Source organism: Chiroxiphia lanceolata, chromosome 13 (assembly GCF_009829145.1).
Source record: "Chiroxiphia lanceolata isolate bChiLan1 chromosome 13, bChiLan1.pri, whole genome shotgun sequence".
Taxonomy (NCBI): domain Eukaryota; kingdom Metazoa; phylum Chordata; class Aves; order Passeriformes; family Pipridae; genus Chiroxiphia; species Chiroxiphia lanceolata.
In genome coordinates this window covers 2,976,077-2,996,591 of record NC_045649.1, presented here as the reverse complement: position 1 = coordinate 2,996,591, position 20,515 = coordinate 2,976,077, and the positions used below count along the sequence as shown (strand labels likewise).

General features: G+C 57.3%; 2 protein-coding genes across 5 annotated transcripts; both read right to left on the bottom strand.

Annotated features, from left to right (window-relative positions):
• Positions 1–233: 233 nt before the first annotated feature.
• Positions 234–5,813, bottom strand: ADGRG3 (adhesion G protein-coupled receptor G3). Its single transcript, XM_032701525.1, is given in 13 exon segments — positions 234–985; positions 1,386–1,672; positions 2,115–2,208; positions 2,505–2,788; positions 2,939–3,051; positions 3,552–3,652; positions 3,727–3,766; positions 3,850–3,972; positions 4,061–4,201; positions 4,727–4,832; positions 4,914–5,067; positions 5,145–5,174; positions 5,633–5,813. Coding segments are annotated over 13 exon segments (1,764 nt in total). The 3' UTR covers positions 234–875.
• A 705-nt stretch (positions 5,814–6,518) lies between these two features.
• On the bottom strand, positions 6,519–18,510 carry LOC116793520 (adhesion G-protein coupled receptor G1-like). 4 transcript variants are annotated; one of them, XM_032701423.1, is made up of 15 exons: positions 18,068–18,234; positions 17,989–18,027; positions 12,716–12,803; positions 11,785–12,210; positions 11,185–11,383; positions 10,956–11,103; positions 10,747–10,872; positions 10,408–10,524; positions 9,844–9,889; positions 9,386–9,486; positions 9,187–9,302; positions 8,545–8,819; positions 7,843–7,954; positions 7,321–7,589; positions 6,519–7,154 (listed from the first exon to the last, which is right to left on the bottom strand). In XM_032701423.1, the coding sequence occupies exons 3-15, from the start codon at positions 12,753–12,755 to the stop codon at positions 7,039–7,041; spliced, it is 2,091 nt and encodes a 696-aa protein (XP_032557314.1). In that variant the 5' UTR covers positions 12,756–12,803; positions 17,989–18,027; positions 18,068–18,234; the 3' UTR covers positions 6,519–7,038. The 4 variants fall into 4 exon arrangements, with proteins under 4 accessions (XP_032557314.1, XP_032557315.1, XP_032557313.1 ...); XM_032701424.1 differs by lacking the exons at positions 17,989–18,027; positions 18,068–18,234 and adding an exon at positions 18,492–18,510; XM_032701422.1 differs by having other exon boundaries at positions 17,989–18,234.
• Between the last annotated feature and the right edge of the window lie 2,005 nt (positions 18,511–20,515).

The following is a 20,515-nucleotide window of genomic DNA, read 5'->3' as shown; positions in this document are numbered from 1 at the left end:
GACACAGATGTAGTGGTAGGAGAGAAAGGGTTGCTCTGTGCATGCACACCTGTGTGTGTGTGCATCTATCCACACTGATTTTTCCCTTCATCCATGACAAATTACCAGCAAGGTTTCTGCCTATTGCTACATCCTTAGTATAAAGCAAATAGCAAACAATATTGTAGGTATCAAAGACTAAATCCACAGTGCTCAGAGAGGTGGCAGGGATTTAATACTGAAACATGGATCAGGAGAAGACAAGCAGTTGCCCTGCAAGTGCTGTGTGTGAGCTTTCAGCAGAAGCACAGCATCCATGCAGGAATCATTGTTGGTCGCTGAAGGTGTTTTTCAGGAAACACACCCAGCAGATCCCTGCCAGAGAGCAGGAGATGTATTGCCAAGAAACTCAGGGGGTTTCTTTTTTTTTTTGCTGGCTCCCAGACCTGAACCTCCCATGTCTGGAGCGAGTCATTCCTCTCCCTCACATGGCAGGAAATCCATTGCTGGGCTGGTTCAGCACCAAAGGCCATCTCTAGTGAAGAGGGGGATGGCTCCATCACAGCTGAAGGTGGGCAGTTCATGCGCTCCCTCCTCAACCCTTCAATAGCCCTTTGGGGGATGAGATCAGGGGCACTTCAAGACCATGGAACTTCAGCCTGGAGGGACTTTGGCAGAAGGGTCATCTCTGGAGCTCCTTGCCCAAGGCAGGCCACGAGGAATGGAAGAGCAGAAGCAAAGAGCCCTGCTGAGGTTGATCATGCCCACTGAAGGGTAAACTCAGGTGTGGCAAACTGATTCCTCCCTCCGTGGGGAAGCTGCATCTGCCAGGATCAAAGATTTCTCTCAGCGGGTGCACACGCAGGCAGGAAGAGAGTTCCAACCAGGAGCTACTCCTAGGAGACTGTGGTGGTTTTGTCATGTCTGATGTTGTGGGACAGGGAGCCAGTGGTCTCCTTCGTCTTTGGGTAGTAGAGGATGACCAGCCAGATGAATATGAAGATTCCTGCAGGGAAAGGAATACAAACACTCAGCAGCAGCAGGAGATGGTGGGCATCTTGCCAGGATGCTGGCAGCATTTTCCTGCTGCTTCCAGGGAATTCTCCCAGCTCACTCCTGCCCCCCATACTTCAGGTGGGCCATTAGGCTGGGACATGGTAAATGTCCCTAATCCTCTGCTGAGGAATGACTTTCTTGGAGGAAAAACATCCCCTGTGGAGTGGATGTGTTTGGAAGCATGAGCATTTCCATGCTGGTGGCTGGGACCTGCTGCTTGACATGGCCTGCCAGTCAGTGCTGGGAAGATGCTGGTGCCTTGGCACCCCTAGTCAACCCACTGCCAGGCTCCTGCCTCCTCCATCTTCCCCACCTGAGCTCAGGGAACCCAGCTCAGAGGCAGCACTGACCTTGGAGAGAGTTGAGGATGGTGAAGAGGTAGATCACGGGTGCAGAGGAGATGCCATGGATGAGGAATGCCAGGGCCCAGGTGGCTCCCAGCAGGCAGAAGAGCCCTGCTGCCACCAGGGCCACCTTCCAGGGCTTGCGGCCTCCCTGCACTGCCCCTGTGCTCTGCAAGCTGCAGCTCTTCTGGGTCACCACCCCAAAGAGAGTCATGTTGAAGAGGAATATGAGGCTGAAGTAGCCACAGTTGGTGATGTAGTGGAGCAGGACATGTTTGGAAGTGATCCAGCACCTGAAAAGAGACAACCACAGTGCCTCCAGTGGCCCTGCAAGCCCCAGAAGCACTCACGGGAGCCTCCACATAGGGATGTTTCAGGAATGCAGGGACACCCTTGTGCTGGGGGAATTTTCCAAGGCCAGGATGAAGCAAGGGGACAGTGGTGCATATCCACTGCCCTCGTGTTGCTCAGCTGAGAGGGATCCTGGGGAAGCTCCAGGTGGACCTTGGACATCCCTCCATGACCTGGAGGGCTGCAGGCATGGCCAAGGAAGCTCAGCATGACAGGTGGTGGGGGGGTGGCAGATATGTTGTAATCACAATTAAGGAAGCAGAAGCATGGCATAAAGCTGAGCTGGATGGGTGCAATCCCTGACTGCTGCACTCCCAGCAGGACTGGGCTACCACTCCCTGTGCCAAAGGGCCACCTGAGCCCTGTGGGCAGTGGTTCACGCACAGGTGGGCTATGACCTGGTGGTCCATGGTCTGGATGCTGTACTCTCCATAGCTGCCAATAGTTACTGCCACTCCCACCACAAGAATGGGCAAGCCTGGAAGAAGGGAGACACACAGAATCACAGAATTGTTTAGGTTGGAAAGGACCTCTAAGATCATCGAGTGCAACCATTACTCCAGAACTGCCATGTTCACCACCAAAGCATGTCCCCAAGTGCCACACCCACACATCTTTTGAACACTTCCAGGGATGGTGACTCCACCATTGCCCAGGACAGCCTGTTCCAGTATCTGACTACCCTTTCAGTGAAGAAATTTTCCTTACTATCCAATCTAAACCTCCTAGCGCCCCCCTCTCCCCTAAGCTCTCCCCCAGGCTGGCAGTGCTCACCCCAGCCAAGCAGGCACAGCTTCGCCAGGTAGTGGTGGATGTAGACACCAAGGACCTTGACGAAGAGGAGGTAGAGCTGACAGCCCTCCAGCGCCGTCCAGGTGAAGCAGCAGAGCAGGCAGTAGTGGGTGAGCCCCCCCAGGACCTTACAGGTCCCCGGTTGGGTCCTACCAGAGAGCCCACTGTTGAGCAGGAAGGCCAGGTTGAGGAGGAACAGGCTGCCCACGAGGTTCATGTGCAGCCCCAGGTTGATGCGCACGGTCTCCTCAAACCTGAACCTGCACCTGAGTGTTCCCAGAGGGACCAGGAAAGGTAGAGGTCACAGGTGAGCAGGGCCTCCTGCTGCATCTCAGCAGGTCCACACAGAGGCACCAGAATTGCCCCACATCTCTCCCGGCTTGACAAGTCCCCGTGGAGCTGCTGGCACATCCTACCTTATGAAGAGGCAGAAGGCGACGGTGAAGATGGAAGAAGCCATGGCCACCCCACAGCCAGCGATGGCAACAGCCATCAAGGCTTGTGCTGTGGAGCTGTCCAGAGATGGGTTCTGTGAAACATGCACGTGTTACATTAGACAGGCCCCAGACCAGCCTAGAAAACGCAACTGCAGCTACCAGAGCCAGAGGACTGATAAACCTGGTGGACTGCTGCAGAGACCCCATACAAGCCCCCAGTTTGGCCAGCAAAAGGTCTTCGGGGGGAGCAAGGCAGTGGTGGCTCAGAGGAGATGCTCCCCAAGGTGGGGTGAGGAGTGAGTGAAGTGGACCACCATGACCACCCTCCTGAGAGACTTCACCAGGATATGGGACCTTAAGCCTTGCTGCTCCAGAGCCTGCATTAGGCTGGGGCCTTTTCTGGGCTGTCCTGCTTTGCTGACCTGCTGCTGCCCTCCTGAGCTGGGGCTGGGCTTGTGTTTGGGACCTGGGCTTGCCTGGAAACAGCTATAACTATCCCTGTGTGGCTACTCATGACACTGGAGGGGCCACCAAAGCAGGCAGGCAGCATTGTCAGGGCACAAGCAGGAGCTGTGGGGAGTGGGATCATCACCAGGAGGAGGGTGAAGAAGGTGAGATGGTCACAGGAGCAGACTGTCTTCTGGTCCCCAGGCTGTGTGACACATCCACTGCTGCGCCAGCCTCCTGCCTGCCCTGCAACAGGAAAGGAGTGACAATGGAGAGCACTGAGCACAGCCCCACACACCTGGCCCCACTGAGGACTGTACCTTTGCTGGGATCCCAGAAGACACACTGCGGGGTGACATCCTGCCAAAAGGGACAGCAGCATCAACTGATGCCACAGTGAGGGGCACTGGAGAAGAGGTGGAGGGCGGGCAGGGCTGACTTACACGGGGCAGCTGCCTGTGGGTGAAGGTGAGCTGCACGGGGTCCCGCAGCCCAGAGATGCTGGTGTTTCCCACTGTGATGCCCACCACGGTGTTGTCCAGGACCTGCCCTGCCTGGTTGACTTCCTACATGGGGGCAACGTTGCCTGAGCCGAGCTGGTGTGTAGCAAGTGCCAGCAGCAGCAGGAAGGGTGCCAGCAGTCCCAGCTCATACCTTGAACATGCCAAGCTGCTGGATGTTGATGACTGTCACCACCACACGCACTATCCGGCTACTCAGAGACCGAAATATCTCCCTAGGGAGATGGATTTTTCCTGCCTTCCCCTTCTCTGTGGTGTTCAGCATGCTGGGGCCCTGAGGCAGAGAAGAACAGTGAGAGGTTGCTACTGGTAGGTCACTTCTCTGCTTGGGACCCACCAACCTTGCTCCAAATTCAACCAGAAGCCCTGCCTGAGGGCAGAAGGAGAGAAACTCATCCCCAGCAGCTAGAGGCAGAGCTGGGAGTGGGACCCACAAGGTCCTCAACCCATGATCACCCATGCGTGGGACATCCATAGCTGTGAGAGGCTGTGGGGGGGCAGGAGTCCCAAGGTCACACATGTTCCTCCTCCTTTCCTACCTTGCTCTCCCCGTGACCACCCATGTCTGCTGGAACGGCTCTCAGGGAGGGCTCTTTCCTCCCAAGCACCATTTCATGTGACTCCTTGCCAAGGGATGTTAAAATTGATGTGGGTCCATGATGCAACCCCAGAACAGAGTGGAGGAAGAGCACAGCAGGGCACACCACACCCCAGGGCAGGGGCTGAGGGATGCTTGGAAGAGGGATGCTTGGAAGGTACGGGACCTCCCAGGCGAGGGAGAGGGAAGGGCACATCTCACCTCCGTGGGGGAAAAGGTGATGAGAACATCACGGGCGGCAGCCCTGCTGACATTCAGGAGCAGCTTCTTGAGCCCACCTAGCCGACTGTGCAGCCCCTGCACCTCCCTGCAGGACAGTGGGGCTGTGGGACTAGTGGATGCAAGGAGCTGAGCCCCCAGACCCTGCCATGGCCAGCCCTGCTGCTACCTGAACCAGCGATCCCGCAGGCAGGCACAGGAGGGGCTGTAGGAGCGCTCCAGCTCCGGGCAGCGCTGCGGCAGCTGGAGGATGCCAAACCCCTGTTTCTCCGGCTCCACCGTCACGTTGCAGCACGAGAGGGAATCATCCCCCAGACCCAGAGCTGGGGAGGATGGGAGCAGGGTGACCACCAGGCACCACAGCACTGGGGCGAGGGTAGGGATGGGGGGCACCACTCACCGGAACAGCGCTCATTTCCCCTGGCAACATCTGGAAGAAGAGTATGTGAAGAAATGGAGGGAAACCCCCAAAATCTAGGGTGAGTCCTCCCCTTGCCCACAAGGGAAGGAGAGGCAGGAGAATCTGGCAGCTACCAGGTTTGAAAGGAACAGCTCTGCAGCTACATGGGCTTCAAAAACACCCAGACAACCATCAGGGCTGGTGAGGACAAAGCCACTGTGTCCAGCCCCACCAGGAGGGACTGTAGAAGAGACCCTGGGCTGCTGGTTCCAGATTTTAAAAAATGCCCCAGCAGCAAACCCCCCCAACTTCACTTGCCTCTGCCAGTTCTGCACATTCCAGCAGGGATTGTCCTTCTGGCCTGTCCACTTTTCAGGGTGGACACCATGGTCTTTGGGTCAACACCTCCCCACGCAAAAACCTTCCCCTCAAGCCCATGGCACCCCCTCACACCGAGGATGTCTGTCCCCCCCTCACCCACCACTCACCAGGCGGCATCAGAAGCAGCAGGATGGTGCCCAGGAACAGGTTCATGCTGCTTTGTGGGGTCTCCTGACCACCCCTGGCTGTCCCACCTCACTCAAGTCCCCTCGTCTCAGCAGCTCAGCTCCTCCCCAGGCTCTGCCGGGGCTTGTGGCCACTCCTGAGGCAACGGGGCCGTGTCTTCATTTCCTTTCTGAGAACCCCTCACGCCTTCCTGTGGGCTGGCAAGGGACCTCCTGCCCTGGCTCCCAGCAACAGTGACAACTGTCAGAGCTGCAGCATTTCCCTCTGGGCTCCTTCCACTCTCTGATGTGGGGCTTTTTGCTTGCCCTTTCTCTCCCCAGTCCTGCCAAGGGGTTGATGGCACCCACCAGCACAGTGACATGCTGGAGCATCCCCCTCCTAAACTGGGCATCACCACAAACTGCTGGGATGAAGCATCCCCTTCCTGGGAAGGTGTCCCTGCCCCAGGTGAGTGCTGGAAGCCGAGTGGAGGGGGATGAGCTGCAGCCAGAGCACCCTCTGCTGGAAGGGGAAATGGTGGAAAAGGAGGTGTGGTGCTGCACTTGCAAGCAGCACAGCCAGGACAGCCAGGTTCTGCCTGGCCCCACAGCCACTGAGGGAGGCAACTCTTGTCCTGTGAAGTCTCCCTCTTTGGATCTCTGTCCTCTACCACCTCCCAAGCCATTGGCATCTCCCTCCATCACGCCAACCCCTATGGCACCAGGCAGCCAGTGCTCTGCCAGGAGCAAAATTACCTGTCCCAGTTCAGAAGGATCCTACAGGCTGAAATGCCAAGTCCTGCCTTGGGAACAGGACAACCCCAGCTGAGGGACAGATCCCATTGGAGAGCCCACCAACACACCAGGCAGAGACCCCAGCAAGCCACACTGTGAGAGGAACAACTTTAATGGGCACAAGTCCAGTGTGCAGGCATGCTCACTAAACTCCTACACCATCCAAAAATAGACATTCAACAAAATAACAAAAATAGATTATTCCAGCTGCCAGAGGGTGTGGCAGGGGCAGAGTCATTCTGTCTTCCCTGGGGAAGGACCCTCATGGTGACCACCAGCAAGGGCTGAAGATGGGGCCTTTCCCAGCCATCATCCCTGGCCTCAGGGCATGGGAGAGGATGTCTGGAGGCCCTTTCCACTTTTTGCAGCCCCCACTGCCCAAGTGAATATCCCTCCCTCCTTTCTGCCCCAAAGATGCCAAGCCAGTCAGGATGCGGTGGGTGGGAAAATTGGGGAGGGGGCTGGCAGAGGCAAGGGGCGGCTGGTCCCGCTGCAGGTCCCTGGGCTCCTCACAGCCCTACGGGGCGGGTGCAGTAGCAAAGCAGGTGGAGTCAGTCCTTCCCGTGGCCGTCCTCGGCGCAGGGAGCCCCGGCACAGCACGGCCACCACGGGGCTCAGCCAACGTGGCTGCTGTTGGGCTGCAGCTTGACGCTGTCGGAGCTGCACTGCGAGTCAGGGGACTTCCTCGCCTGCAGCACCATGGTCCAGTACCAGAGGAAGATGAGGAAGCCTGCGAGAGGGGAGAGGAAGGGTGGGTGAACCCCCACAAGGCACCAACAGCAGCTGAGAGCGAGCCAGCCAGCCTGCCTGGGCTCCTCCCACACCTCATCGCCACCCCACCAATATCCCATGAAAACCCCAGTGCCCTTCGGAAGAGCCCAGTGTCTCAGGCTCACCTTGGAGGGAGTTGATGATGGTGAAGATGTAGAGGGAGACAAGGCAGAAGACACCAGAGGTGAAGGAGAAGAAGATCAGTGCCCAGGGAATGCCCAGCAGGATGCTCAGCCCAAAGAGGGCCAGGACGTGCTTGAGCTTGTGGCCTTTCTTGTTCTGCCGGAGGATCTCCCGGACCATGGCCCCCAGCATGACCGAGTTAAAGAGGAACACCAGGCTGAAGAAACCCAGGTTCACGATGTTATGGATCAGGGGGCTGGTGATCCAGCAGCTGGAGGGAGGAGAAAGGGCAGAGGGTTACACTGTGTCATCACACAGGGACATGAGCTGGGAGAGTCTGGGGGAAGCACAAAGGTATGGTGCCAACCCAGTGCCCAGGGTGGGGGGATCCCCCACCACACCTTGGCACAAAGCCCAAGAAAAGCCACAAGGGGGCCAAGGGAAGTCTGCAGGACACAGTGAAGGTTCAGCCAGTTGACTTTACCTATGACCAGAAACCAGGCAAGGCATTTTCCAGGACTTACATGGTTGCGTTGGTGGATTTGCCATCGATGGATTCATAGATGGGAACAGAGAAGGGGCCGTAGTTTGTCCAGTTAGCCAGGAAGATCAGCGACACACAGAGGAAGGGGAATCCTGGGTGGCAAGAGAAGAGTGAAGTGGCTGCCCTAGTCCCTGGCTTTTGGACCTTCTGGGAGGACTTGTTGCCCCTTTCTCCCTGTGTAGAATACAAACCAACATCCTCCTTCCCAACAGGGCACTGAGGGTAGAGCAGGCAACAAAGATGCCTGGCTTAAGCCCTGGCCTGGGAGTGGGCTGTGCTGTGCTGACCCCAACCAGGGGTCTCTCAAGGATGTGGAACTTTAGCCCACAGAAGGTCATGAGATCTTCCTCCCACAGTTTCCTGTCCAAAGCATGGCAGAGATGTGTGGGTGCTTCCTGCATCCAGCCCACCTCTCTGGGCTGCCCTGGGTGTTTTTTTCAGAAAGAGAGGATCCCATTACTATTTAAAGACCCCAAGTGGTGGCTCTCACATCTCTCTTGCTGGGTGACACCCTTGCTCTAGCACCAGCTTCTGCTCTCAGCCATTGAGTCCCCTGCTCCACCCCTCTGCTTTCAGACATCTGCTCCCACACAGCTATGTCTCCATCCCCATCCAGACATTCCATACCCAAGTGCCCCTCCACCCTGTGCCCTCGGGGTGTCTCTTCCTCCCCTATGCTCACCCCAGCCCACCAGGCAGAGCTTGAGGAGGAAGTGGTCATGGTAGGCATTGAAGACTTCGATCACAAGCCGGTAGAGGTTGTAGCCCTCGATGCCCATCCAGGTGAGGCAGCTGAGAAGGGAGAAGTGCAGAAACAGCCCCCCAGCTCTGCAGACTGCCTCACTGCTGCTGGAAGCCAAGTGCTCAGAGATGAGGAAGGTCATATCCAGGAGGAAGATGGCACCCAGCAGGTTCATGTGGATGTGCATGCTCGTGATCTGGTCTCGCTGTTTGCTTCTGGAGAATAGAAGGGTGCAGACCTCATCACCATGCCTGGCCCGGCCCTTGGTGCCCCATAACACCTCACAGCTTCACATGGGTCCTTGGAAAGATCTTTGCAGGCTTCTGCTTGCTGGGTCCATAACAACAACCAAGCAGATTTTCCAAAATCATTGAAAAGAGAGGTGTTTTTGAGCACCCTGCAAGAGGCCTGACCAAGGGGGCGGTTTCTGGAGAGGAGAACTCTGCTTCCTTCAAGCCTGGCTCCTTCATCATGCTTCTAGCCAGGCCATCAGCTGCACTTGGAGAGCTTGTGCCCCGACAGGGGTTCATGGCAGGGGACAGGACACAGACAGGGAGCGTGGGGTGAACCATCAGACCGTACCTGAAGTAGAGGAAGACGATGGTGCAAACGGATGCCAAAGCTGAGATCAGGCAGCCGATGTAGGTTATGATACTCAGGTAATGCCTGTGCACGTGGGTGATCTCTGGGGAGGATACCTGAGGAGAAGGAGGAAGGAGAGACGGTGAGGAAGAACAGCCAGTGGGAACAATGTAGAGAGCTGTGGGAAGGTGCTACCCACCATCAGCACGGCAAAGTAGGTGAGGTGGTTGCACCTGCACTCGGTCTGGCTGCTCCCTGTCACTGTTGCACAACCATAGCTGTCCCAGCTCCCAGAAGCAGCTGTGCAGGAGAAATAGAGAATGTCTAGTGAACAGCAGGAACATCTGCCTCGGATTCACGGATGTTTAGGGCAAGGAAAGAAGCAGGACAAGAATGAGGGGTCCCAGCTTGTCCCAGGCCATGCAGACAGACTCAGATAGCCCAGTCAGCACCAGAACCCATTCCTAGGGAAGGGGAAAGCACTTAGGTTAGCTATGGAGGGAAAAACCTGACATCAACCCTGTGCGAATGGTTTGTGGAGCTGGAGCAAGGAAGGGAGGTGCAAAGCAACCTGCACTCTTACCAGGGGGGCTGAGGTACCTTGCAAAAGGGGCAAAGGCAGTGCCTGGCTTCACACCCAAGGGCAGGGCCACTCACCAGTGATGTCCTCCTGCCAGAAGACACACAGTGGGGTCAGGTTCCTCTGCAATGACAAAACCATGGGCCTTGGTCAGGATGCAGCTGTGGGTTTGTTGCCAGCACATATGATAGGGGAGAACATGGGGCAGGAGGCAAGATGATCTCAGGAGACAAACCAACCCCTATAATATGAGAAGGCTCTAGGCACCTGATGGAGCAGATACCTCCTTCCAGGTCCCCTTTTCCAAACAAGGGGTTCAGCTTTGAGCAGGCACCTGATAGGGCCATGAATGAGCCAAAGGATTGTTAACTGAGAGTGTTTCCCAGCCTTGGAGACTGTGCTGGAGGTGACACACCTGCCGTGCAGCATCTCCTGGACAGGTGGAGGCAGTGTACCCTCAATGCACACAGTGAAGCTGTGATCATGAGGCAGCCCCAAAAGACACAGCAGACCCTGCACAGGCAGGCCAAGGGCATGGACCTGCTGGATTGTGCCCACTCTCTAAGCTGGCAGTGCCTGAGCCCTTTTTGTCCCTCCATTCCTGGAGGGATCAGGTTCAACAAGGCCGTGTCCCCACCTACCGGCAGCTGGTCATGGTAAAAAGTGAGGACCACTGGCTCGGAGAGGTTGGCTACCACCGTGTCCACCAGGGAGATGCTGACTACCCTGTCACCCAGGATGTGGCTGCTATTTTCATCCTGTTGGAGAAAAAGAGGAGGCAGTGGCAGTGTGGGAAGGGAGAGCTGCTGGATGTGAGAATCCCCAAGAAGGAGGTCCCAGGACTCTTTCCCCATCAAGCTTCTTGGGCAAGTTCATCTTTGAAGCATCTTCTCCGAGCCAGCACTGGCACCTTGGCCTGGGTGCCATCCCTGCTGCCCTACACCACAGGCACCCCACCGTGCCATGTGTGTGGGCGTTACCTGGAACATGGTTTGGTTGTTGATGTCCATGAGGAGCACCCTGTGCTCCACGTCTTCCCTCTCCTTCACCATCATGAACAGGCTGCTTGGCAAGTCCACCGTGAACCCATGGACCTCTCCACCCTCCTGCAAGGAAAGACTCGTCAGGAGGGAGTTTGGGAGGTGAGGCAACAGGCCAAGAGCACCAGAGCAGGCTTTCCAGGACCCACCTCTCTCTGGGAAGCAAAGGCCAGGTGCCGAGGATCCTGAGTGGGCTGGACTCTTAGGACGGTCGCGTGCACAGTGGCCTTCCCGAAAGTCTGGTTCTGCCCTTCCAGCTCCACCTTGGCCAGAGTCTTCTCCAGCTCCCCGAGTTTGCTATCAGGGAAGGGGTGCAGTGAGCAGGATGCAGTGGACACACATTGGCAGCAGCAGGAACGGTGCGAGCTGGGAACTCACCGCCGGAGCGTCTGCTGCTCCATGGCTCCCGTGGCTGGTGCCAGGGGCTGGGCAAGGAGACTGTCCAAGGCAGTGAGCTGGTCCTCCACATCTTGCTCCCAGACGGGCATGCTCTCTGGAGAGGCTGATGGAAAGGAAATGCCGTGAAATACATTGGCAGAACTGGCTTCCTCATGCCCAAAACCAAGTGGGCACAGCCCTGGGGGGAGCAGAAAGCAGACGGCTTCAAGCTGGCCCCAAGCTGGGGAAGCTGACCGTGACCCAGAGAGCTTTCCTGCCACTCACAGCTTGGGTCCCATCGAGTCCACTGGGACTAGGTTGGTGGAGACAGAACCCTGAGAGGCCACTGCAAAGCCCACAGTTTCCCAGGATTTTAGGGAGCAAATCTCCACCTCCATCTTTAGGGATCCCAGGTACCAAGCCTATTTTTGGGCTGCTTCAAGCAAACCTACATCCCCTTCCATCACCCTTCAGCTGTCTTCACGTCACCAGGCTAAACCATATACTGAGACACCACTAGTGCTCTGCTGATGGCTACAGAATGGGCTGGGGATAAAACAAACCTTTCATTTCCTTAAAATAACATTGAATTGCCTTTACCAGGGAAAAAGTATGCAGCTCTAGCATCAAGGGAGGTGTTCTTCCCATCCTTTGAGATGTAGGACACATTGAAGATGATCACGCTGGTTCTCTCAGTCTTCTGACTCTCCTGTCCCTTGGTGATGCTGCTGGATGGGTCCCCACCCAGGAGGATGCTCTGCTTCCCATACACCAGCCGCAGGGTCCTGTTGGCCTTGAACCAGTAGACACAGAAGCGGTACCTGCCCAAGGTGGGGGGCAAGCTGTACTTGTAGTAAGAGTTTCTCCTGTTTGGCAAAAAGGGCCTCCTTATTATCAGTGCCTGGGCCGTGTTCTCGATGGAGATGGTGGCGGGGCCATGCTCGTAAATGACAGAGCTGCTCTGGGTCTGGTTTCGGTCCCCGCAGAAGTGGAAATCCTCTTCCTTGTGGCCACTGGCTCCCACCCCTGGGTTGCACAAGCACACAGAGACTCTGGTTAAGCCACCCCCAGCAAACACTGCATCCCCACAGCAGCTGTCACATGTGGCACACCGAGTTCTCCACCCCAGTCATCCCAAGCCTGTCCTGGACCAGCTGCACAACATCAGCCACCTCCCTGATGTCACAGCCACACTGTGAGGATCTGCCAGGGCCCCATGGGCAACAGGACTCCTGTCTTTCAGGGGCACCCTCTCCCATGTGCCACCACTCATACTGACAGAGACTGACAGAGGACCTCTCCATCCCCAGAAGGGAAGGACAGAGACCATCTCCTTTCCCGGGAAAGGACAAATCCTGCCCAAGAGACCCATCAGAGCCTCATCAGCCCATGACATGTTTTACCTCTGTGGAAGCCACAGCTGCAAATACCCCTTGGTGCCCTTCAGCTGATTTTTTGGGGCTGCCTGTTACTTCCAGCAGCCCAAACCCAGCTCACCATCCCAAAGCAGGACACAGTTGGGGCAGTCTACCTTGGAGGGGGGAGAGAAGGAGCAAAAGGAGGACCTTCATCCCGGGCAGCTTTCTGCTTTGGCTTGGCCTTCAAGGTGACAGCAGAGCCTGAAAGGGCACAAAAGAGAGGGGCCACATGAGTATTTGGGTATCCCCCATGCCATGGGGTCAGGAATGGGGAGCAAAGGCTGTGCAGGCGGGACACCGTCTGACATCCCAGCCAGCTCCATGCTGCCTCGGCCACCAGGAGGAGCCAGGAGCACCAGGCATCCCACCTGGCTGTGGGCTGGAAGGATGGCAGGAAACTCCCGAGCTCTTGGCACAGAGAGGGTGCCCCCCCACCCCAGCACAGGCCAACGATTCCGCATGGGAGGGGTCCCCTCTTCCGCTCACAGCTCCACATCTCAGTTCAGGCGTTGGCTTCTTATCACGAACGATAGGAACAGAAGGAAACTGTGGCTTCCTAATTTGCCAGCCCTAAAATTATTTTCTCATGTGCTTTAAGCTCCTGCGGATTAACTGAGGAGCCAGAGATGCTGCAGACTGATCCATCATTTCAATCTGACAGAACCAGGCTCTCCCAGGCACATCCTGGTGAGGCCAACACAGCACCCATGGCTGCCCAAATTCCTTCTGCCCCTCATGACCAGCCAGGCCACATTCTCTGCAGCCCCTTTGCCCATCCCTTCACCCAGCACTTTTCACCACCATTGCCCTTTTCTTTGTCTTTAGTGACCTACACCCAGGCCAGTGCTGAGCACCCTTGGGTGCTGTCACACCCCTGCACTCACCCAGCCACAGTCCTCGCACCCACAGCCTTTCTCATCGCACTTTCCGCCTGCCCCAGGCCACAGACTCCATCTCCAGCGCTGCTGGGAGGTACCAAGTGTCACCTCTACGATGGGATCACGCTGCCCCTCAGGGTGGGACAGCATCAGTGGGGGGCTTCCGGACCAGCTGGTCCAGCTAAACACTTGCCAATGCACAAAGTGAAGCTGACATTCTGTCTGCCACTGCTGCACCCCACTCCTGCACCCCACTCCTGCACTGCCCTCAAACGTCCTCTCAGAACCCACCGCGTGGTTGAGTGCTCTTTTGTTTGAGTGGGTGCTGGGGCCCCAACCAGCATCACCTGCAAAGGCTCCTGATCTCTCCCAGGTGCCCAAGGGTCATCAGATGGGAAGGTGACAAGAAAATCACTTGCTTGAAAACTCATTAGCAGGTTTCTCCCACCAGCACAGGCTTCGTCTGGAAGTTTCTCTAGCCAGCACAGATCCAGGGCTTACCCTGCACCAGTGTACAGCCCACTGTCCCTCCCCATCTGCTCCTTGAAGTAGTTTATCACCAGCAGATGGGGGCTTTGGGTTGTTAATTAACCTGCTGCCATGGCTGTAACTGAGTGATGCTAATGAGGTTCCCCAGTGTGGGCTTGGAGGGTATGGCACAGACACGACTTGGCAGCAGTAAATGGATTTGGATGGGGCTGGCATCCCAGCACTTTACCACACACGTGGGAATCATGCACATATATCCAAAAAACACGGATCGGGGGTGGCAAAATGCCACTGGCAATGGAAAACACCTGGATCACTTAAAAGCAATAGAGAGGCACATGAATGCCAACCATGTTGTGGTGGCAGCGAGCCAGCTTGCCAGGAAAGCATCCCCTCAGGATGGGGAATGCTGAATCCCAGTGAGGCTTCAGCCCATCCCACCGTGCTGGCATCTTTAAGACTGTATTGGGATGGTGGGAGGAGAGGATCAGTCCCTTTCAGCCGTTACTCAACTGGGACCAGAAATCCCTGTGGGAAAGTGGGTGGGAGAGCTGGTATTTCCCCTTGGAGCCCTATATGGTCCTGCTCGACCTGACGCCAATTGCTGTTTCCTGAGCTGAACAATAGCGAGAGAAAATCCCCCGAAAATGGTTTTGCAGCGGGAAAACACGGCTTCCATCCATGCTGGTGACAAGCAGTAGCAAAGGTAGCCGGATGAACAAATTTCACGTCAGGGATGAATCCTGCCTTGTCATCTTCCCATTCCCATGTGGCAGAGGAGAAAAATTTCTGGTTTGGCCCCAGAATCAGCTGGATGATGTACAAACGCCAGATGATGTAGCCAGGAAGCAGGCTTCCTCACTGCCAGCACAGAGGGAGGCTCAGCCCCGGGCACCAGGTCATATCCTCACATCACCATTAAAAGTACATGCTAGTCTTGGAAAGAAAGGTCAAGGAATTATATTGAGGCCTCTAAACCTGTAGGTAAATAGGGGGGAAGAAAAAACCAAAACACCCACCAAAACCCCCTGGTGTTTACTACTACCTTACTGCTCTCTGGATGACTTGGCAGTAGGTATTTAAGCTTTTAGAGGTGGCACGTGGCTTTGGATATGACATTGTTTTCCAAGGAGAAGGGAAGATGCTCTGACTTCTCAAACAAACACCGGAAACAGGGAGATCCAGGGCTTTTATCTGTTTTCCTTCCAGGTCCGTCAGGAAAGTGACGCTCCTTGAGATGAGCCTGCAGTTCGTCACCTCAGCCTATTACCCAGCAGGGACTCGGGAACAAGATGAGTAAACTGTGGCACAGAGAGGCAAGCCAGGACAGGCTCAGGGAGATGCAGAACAGCTTTGCACAACCAGCCCACCATAGACAATGTGCCCTACAGTTGGACCTGCCTGAGGAGGTGGGGACCCCATCGGGGTCCCTCTGCAAAGGGGATGCCTCAGTGTTGGTTATCTGGGAGCTTCACAAAGTGCCCTTGTCCTTGGCCAGTGGTGTGTGGCCGCAGGGGCCGTCCCCCCCGTTATTCATGGCATTGGCATGTGATTCCCGTCACCGGCGGGTGGCAGGGGCCGACCCGGCGCGGTTGTTACTGCCCGAGGAGCCGCGGGGCAGCTGCGGCAGTGCCGCGGTGCCAGCCCGTGCCGCGGGATGGGGCGCAGCAGTTCGGCTTTTCCCTGTGGTGTTGCACAGAACACCCAGCACTTTCAAGATGAGTCTTGCCAGCAGGACGAAACCAGACCTGATGAAGATTCCCATGGGAGCAGCACAACTCCCTGCCAGATCTGTCCTTTGCCAGCCACTGGCAGCCGGCCCTTCCCACACAGACGTGGGGAGAACCGATGGGAGGCTGGCACAGGCACCTGCCAGTGCCCGGGGCTCTTGAGACGGAGCATTTGCTTAAAGCTGGGTCTTAACATTCAAAAATTTTAAAAAGTTTCCATTTCCTAAAAGCCACCACAAACACAAATTTCACAGCAAACTAACCCAGTGCTTCCTCCCATGCCAGGGTAACAGAGCACCCACTCAGTGGTATGCAAAGCCTGCGGCTTCAGCGGCAGCAACACATGTTCTGCGAAGGACCAGGTACCCCTGTGGTGGTCTGAGGGCTGCTGTGACACAGGAGCAAAGCTGTGCAGGGTGTCCTGCCCCAGTACCCCGTGGCACCTTGCTGGCCACAGGGGATACAGACAACTGTCCTCTGGCACGCTCCCACCACTCAGCCTTCTTTGGGAGCAACCCCCTGGTCTCCTCTTGCAGATAAGCTCTACCTTCCCTTCACCCAAACCAGCCCCCTGGGTTTTAAAGCCCCTGGGCTTCCAAAACACCCCGTCCCCTCCTGGGTCTTGTCCCCCTTCACATGAGTGAGGAACCTATTGCCTTCCTGTGCCACGGGTGCCAGGGAAAAGGAGGTACTGGGCAGTGCGGAGCAGCTCAGGACCACCCTATATCAAGCTCCCAGGTATTTGGCACAGAAAGTACTTATCCTGGAGCTTGGTGAGGGCAAAGTCTGCAGCACCCAAGGAGTCAGGTAAGAGACCGCAGGCCCCCGGGATTCCTGCCAAACCCCAGCTGTTGGGTGAGCTGATGGGAAAGGATTTGGCGCGTCGGAGCCCTCCTAAAAAACAGGCGTTGACAGGCTGCACCCAGCTGGTCCCATGCAGACACTGGCACGCCGGGAGTCACCCAGCCTGCTGCCTGAAAACCCCACAACACTGTCCCTGTGACACCCACGGGTGCCACCACAAGGTGCAGGATGGCTATGCCCAGGGATCTTCATTCAGGCAACACGCAGTTGCTGGTAAACCTGTTACTCCACGAATAGCAGCCCCCAGGCCGTGGGATTAAAAGTTGGACTGGAACCAAGTATGCAGCATTTTTAGTCCTTGGCTTAATTCACATGGGAGCTGTGAACCCAGCAAGAGGCACGGCAAACCCCACTCTGGCTGCAGTCTCAAGCTCAAAGGATTTGCCCCCCCCAGCTCCGAAACACTCCTGGCTCCCTGCTGGCGGTGGAGCTTGGAGGGGGGTTACTGCAGTCCTCAGACCATGAAACGAGCTTTGGCTGCCTTCCCTCCCCAACAGCCATTCGGACTTGCTGCCAGGAGGTTATTCCAGGAGACTTCATTTCAATTCTCCAGCTGGCCTCGCTGGGTTTTGCTGGTCCCTCTGGAGGGGCAGCTCAGGCAGTGGGCAAGGATCACCCCAAGCATCCCACATTTCATATCCCACAGCAGCATGCCGGGACCGGCAACAGCAAGCTGGGATGCTGCAGGAGGAATCCCCCCAACAGGCATTTTAGGGTAGGGAGCTCACTCTGTCGAGGCACGCCAGCAGTCCCACGGGATGCTACACCCTCCACCGGGAGGGAGGAGGGGAAAGAATGGGGTGTGCTGGTGGTTCCCACAGGGTGGGAAGCAATGGCCACACTCCGGGCCGGCGGCCGGGGCTTCGTGGGGCTCAGCCCTGCCGTCGGCAGCAGCCAGGAACAGCCGGTCCCGGACAGCTCAGGGGGCTTTGTGGCTCCACGGCCCGGGAATCCAGCTTGGCTGCGGGGCAGGCGAGTGCGAGCCCCACGTAGCAGGGATGGAGGTTGGTTTCACAAACAACTGGCAGCACCTTGGCCACGAGCAGAGACCCCGGGCCATGCCCAGCCGGAGGCAGCACACCCGCCGCTGCGCCTCCGCATCCCCATGGAGACCCCTCCGCTCCATCCACCCAGGCTGCTCCCTGCCCGAGCACCCCGGTGCCACCAGCCGCACGGAGCCCCCGTGTCCCCCCAGCCCTGCTGAGCTGCCCCAGCGCTGGCTGAGCCCACCCCGCTCATCCCCCACCCCACGGGTGCCTCCCGCCGCTCTGCCCGCGCCCGGAGCACGGCACCGTACCCTCCATTGCCGGTGCCCTCCCGCCCGTGCCCGGCCAGCACCCCTCACCGCGGCCTCTGGGACCCCCACGGCGAACACGAGACACCCCGATCTTCCCCCGGCTCAGCCGCTCCCCGCTGCCCCCATACCTGGGCTCGGGGCAGGCTCGGCTCGGCACCGCCCGGCTCCTCACAGCCCGGTTCGGCTCGGCACGGCACCGCTCGGCTCTGCTGGCACGGCTCGGCTCAAAACCACTCGGTACCTCGCATCCCGCTCAGCTCAGCGCGGTGCCCCGGTACCAGCGGCCCCGCCCCGGCCCCCCCGGCGGGCGGTGACTCAGCGGGGCGGGTCCGGGGCTGATGGCTTCGCACCGACCCCTCCGAGACCCCCCGAGATCTGTGCGGGGGCCGCGGGTCACCGCCCTCGGTCACGACACCTGCCCAGTTCGGCTCAGCCCGGTTCGGTTCGGCACGGCTCGGCACGGCTCAACTCGGCTCGACTCGACTCAACTCTGCTCGGCACGGCACGGTTCGGCTCGGCTCAGCCCGGCTGGGCTCGGCTCGGCTCAGTTCAGCACCTCACAGCCCAGCTCGGCCGAGACCCTCCTAGCTCTCTGTGGGGGCTGTGGGACCACCGCCCTCTGTCACAGCACCTGCTCGGCTTGGCTCAGCTCGGCTCGGCTCAGCTTGGGAGCACCAGGCTGGGATGATCGGGCTGGAAGAACTGTGCTGCTTCACCCCTCCCGGCGGGCACCGGCACCAGGATGGGCTGGGGGACCTCGTCTGGGGAGAACCGGGGGTGCCGTGTCCCGCCGCCCTTCAGCTGCGGGCTGGCGAGCATCCAGCGGCAGGCCGGAGCTGGAGGAGCTGGAGCCAGGCGGCTGCACGCCTGACTGCCAATGGGATTAAAAAATAACAATTAATGGGAAAGCAGCCGGGACACAGTGTCCCGGTGACCCCTGTCCCGCTCCCCGCAGGGAGCGAGGGAGGCAAGGAGCTGGCAAGGAGCCCAGGCCCCAGGTGGGGGGTGCAGGGGAAGGTTCCCCCATGGAACCCCATAGAGCAGGTGGGCTGGGATGTGGGGTGTAGAGCCTGGATGCGACCACCGGGCTCCCGCCACACATCCCAAGGCTGGAGATGGGCACCCTGGCCCTGGACGTCAGGTCCCGGTGGGAGCTGAGGTTGGAAGCATCGAGGCAGCAATGGGTGCTGTGGGAGTGGGTAAAGCTGCTGCTAAGCAGCGCCTGCATCCAGCCCTTTGTGTGCTCTGGGAAGCAGCCGGGCCCGGAGAAAGCCGAGACGCAGGGAGCGGAGAGAGGAGGGTGGCGGGGAGGGCTCCGGGAAGTGCCCTGTGTAAATAGTTGCTCTTGCAGATATTTTTTTTCAGTGGCTTGAATGAGACTTTTCTTTCTGCAGGGGGAAGGGTGGAAATAACTTCCCTCTCCGGCAGAAAAGGTGATTGGACCTTGATCCATCACAACACAAGGATTGTGTCACCAGAGGTGCCTTGGCTGCGCTGGGATCCCTGGAGCAGGGGGCATCCTGCACGCTTGCATCGCCCCCCCGGCTCGGTTTAATTTCCAGCTCCAAGCCCTGAGTTTCCCCGGCTCCCTCGGGACAAGGCTCCCATGGGAAGCAGCTCACGTGGCTGGACCGTGGCTAACTAGGCCGACCATGGCTAACACAGCCGCCTTTGAAGCCCGGCCGTCCCCACGCCTCGGGGAGCTGGGCCGGCTCTGAAAAGCACGCTCATGGCAGGCGGAGCCGCGGGAGCATCGCGGTGAGCCAAGCCTCCCACCGTGGGTCATCCCGACCGGCTCCTTCGGGAAATGCCATAAATCCACCGCCTGGGAATAACGCTGCTAAACCTAGCAGTGGCTCCTGCAGGATTGGGCTCTCCTGGAGAGGGGAATTAGGCGCAGATCCCTCGAGCCAGTGAGAAAAGAAGTTTTTTCTGCTTTTTATGGAACAAAGAGCCTTTTGTCCGCACTTGACTTTATCAGGAGTTATTTTTAGGTCAACGCCTGCACTTGTTGATGTTGTCTGGGATTATCTGTAAGTCGACAGGCCGTGCTGTGCCTTCAAAGACGCTGGCTGAGCACAGAGAGGGAGGAAATCCTTGTGTTGTCCCTTGCAAGAGACATTTGCCCTTGAGCACAGGCCAGCGGCAGCACTCCCTCAGCCTGATAAGCGCTTATTGCTCAAGGTGGGGAATTCCTAAAAACCATAAAACTTCCCAAGAGTCCTAAAAGCTCCTAAACCTCTTAAAGCTCCTAAATATGCTTAAAGTTCCTAAAAGCACCTAAACCGCTTAAAAAACTCCTAAAAGCCTTAAAAGTTCCTAAAACCCCTAAAAGATCCTAAAATCCCTTTAAGTTCCTAAAAGTCCTGAAAATTCATAAAAGCTCCAATAGTTCCTAAACCCCTAAAAGCTCCTAAATATGCTTAAAGATCCTGCAAGGCCTAAAAGATCCTGCAAGCCCTAAAAGCTCCTAAAGCCCTAAAAGTTCCTAAATATGCTTAAAGTCCCTAAAAGCCTTAGAAGTTTCTAAACCCCTTAAAAGTTCCTGAAACCCCAAAAAGTTCCCCAAAAGCCACCAAGTTCCTAAAACCCCTTCAATTTTCTGACAGCCCTGAAAGCTCCAAAAGAACCTTAAAGCTTCCAAAACCTCCTAAA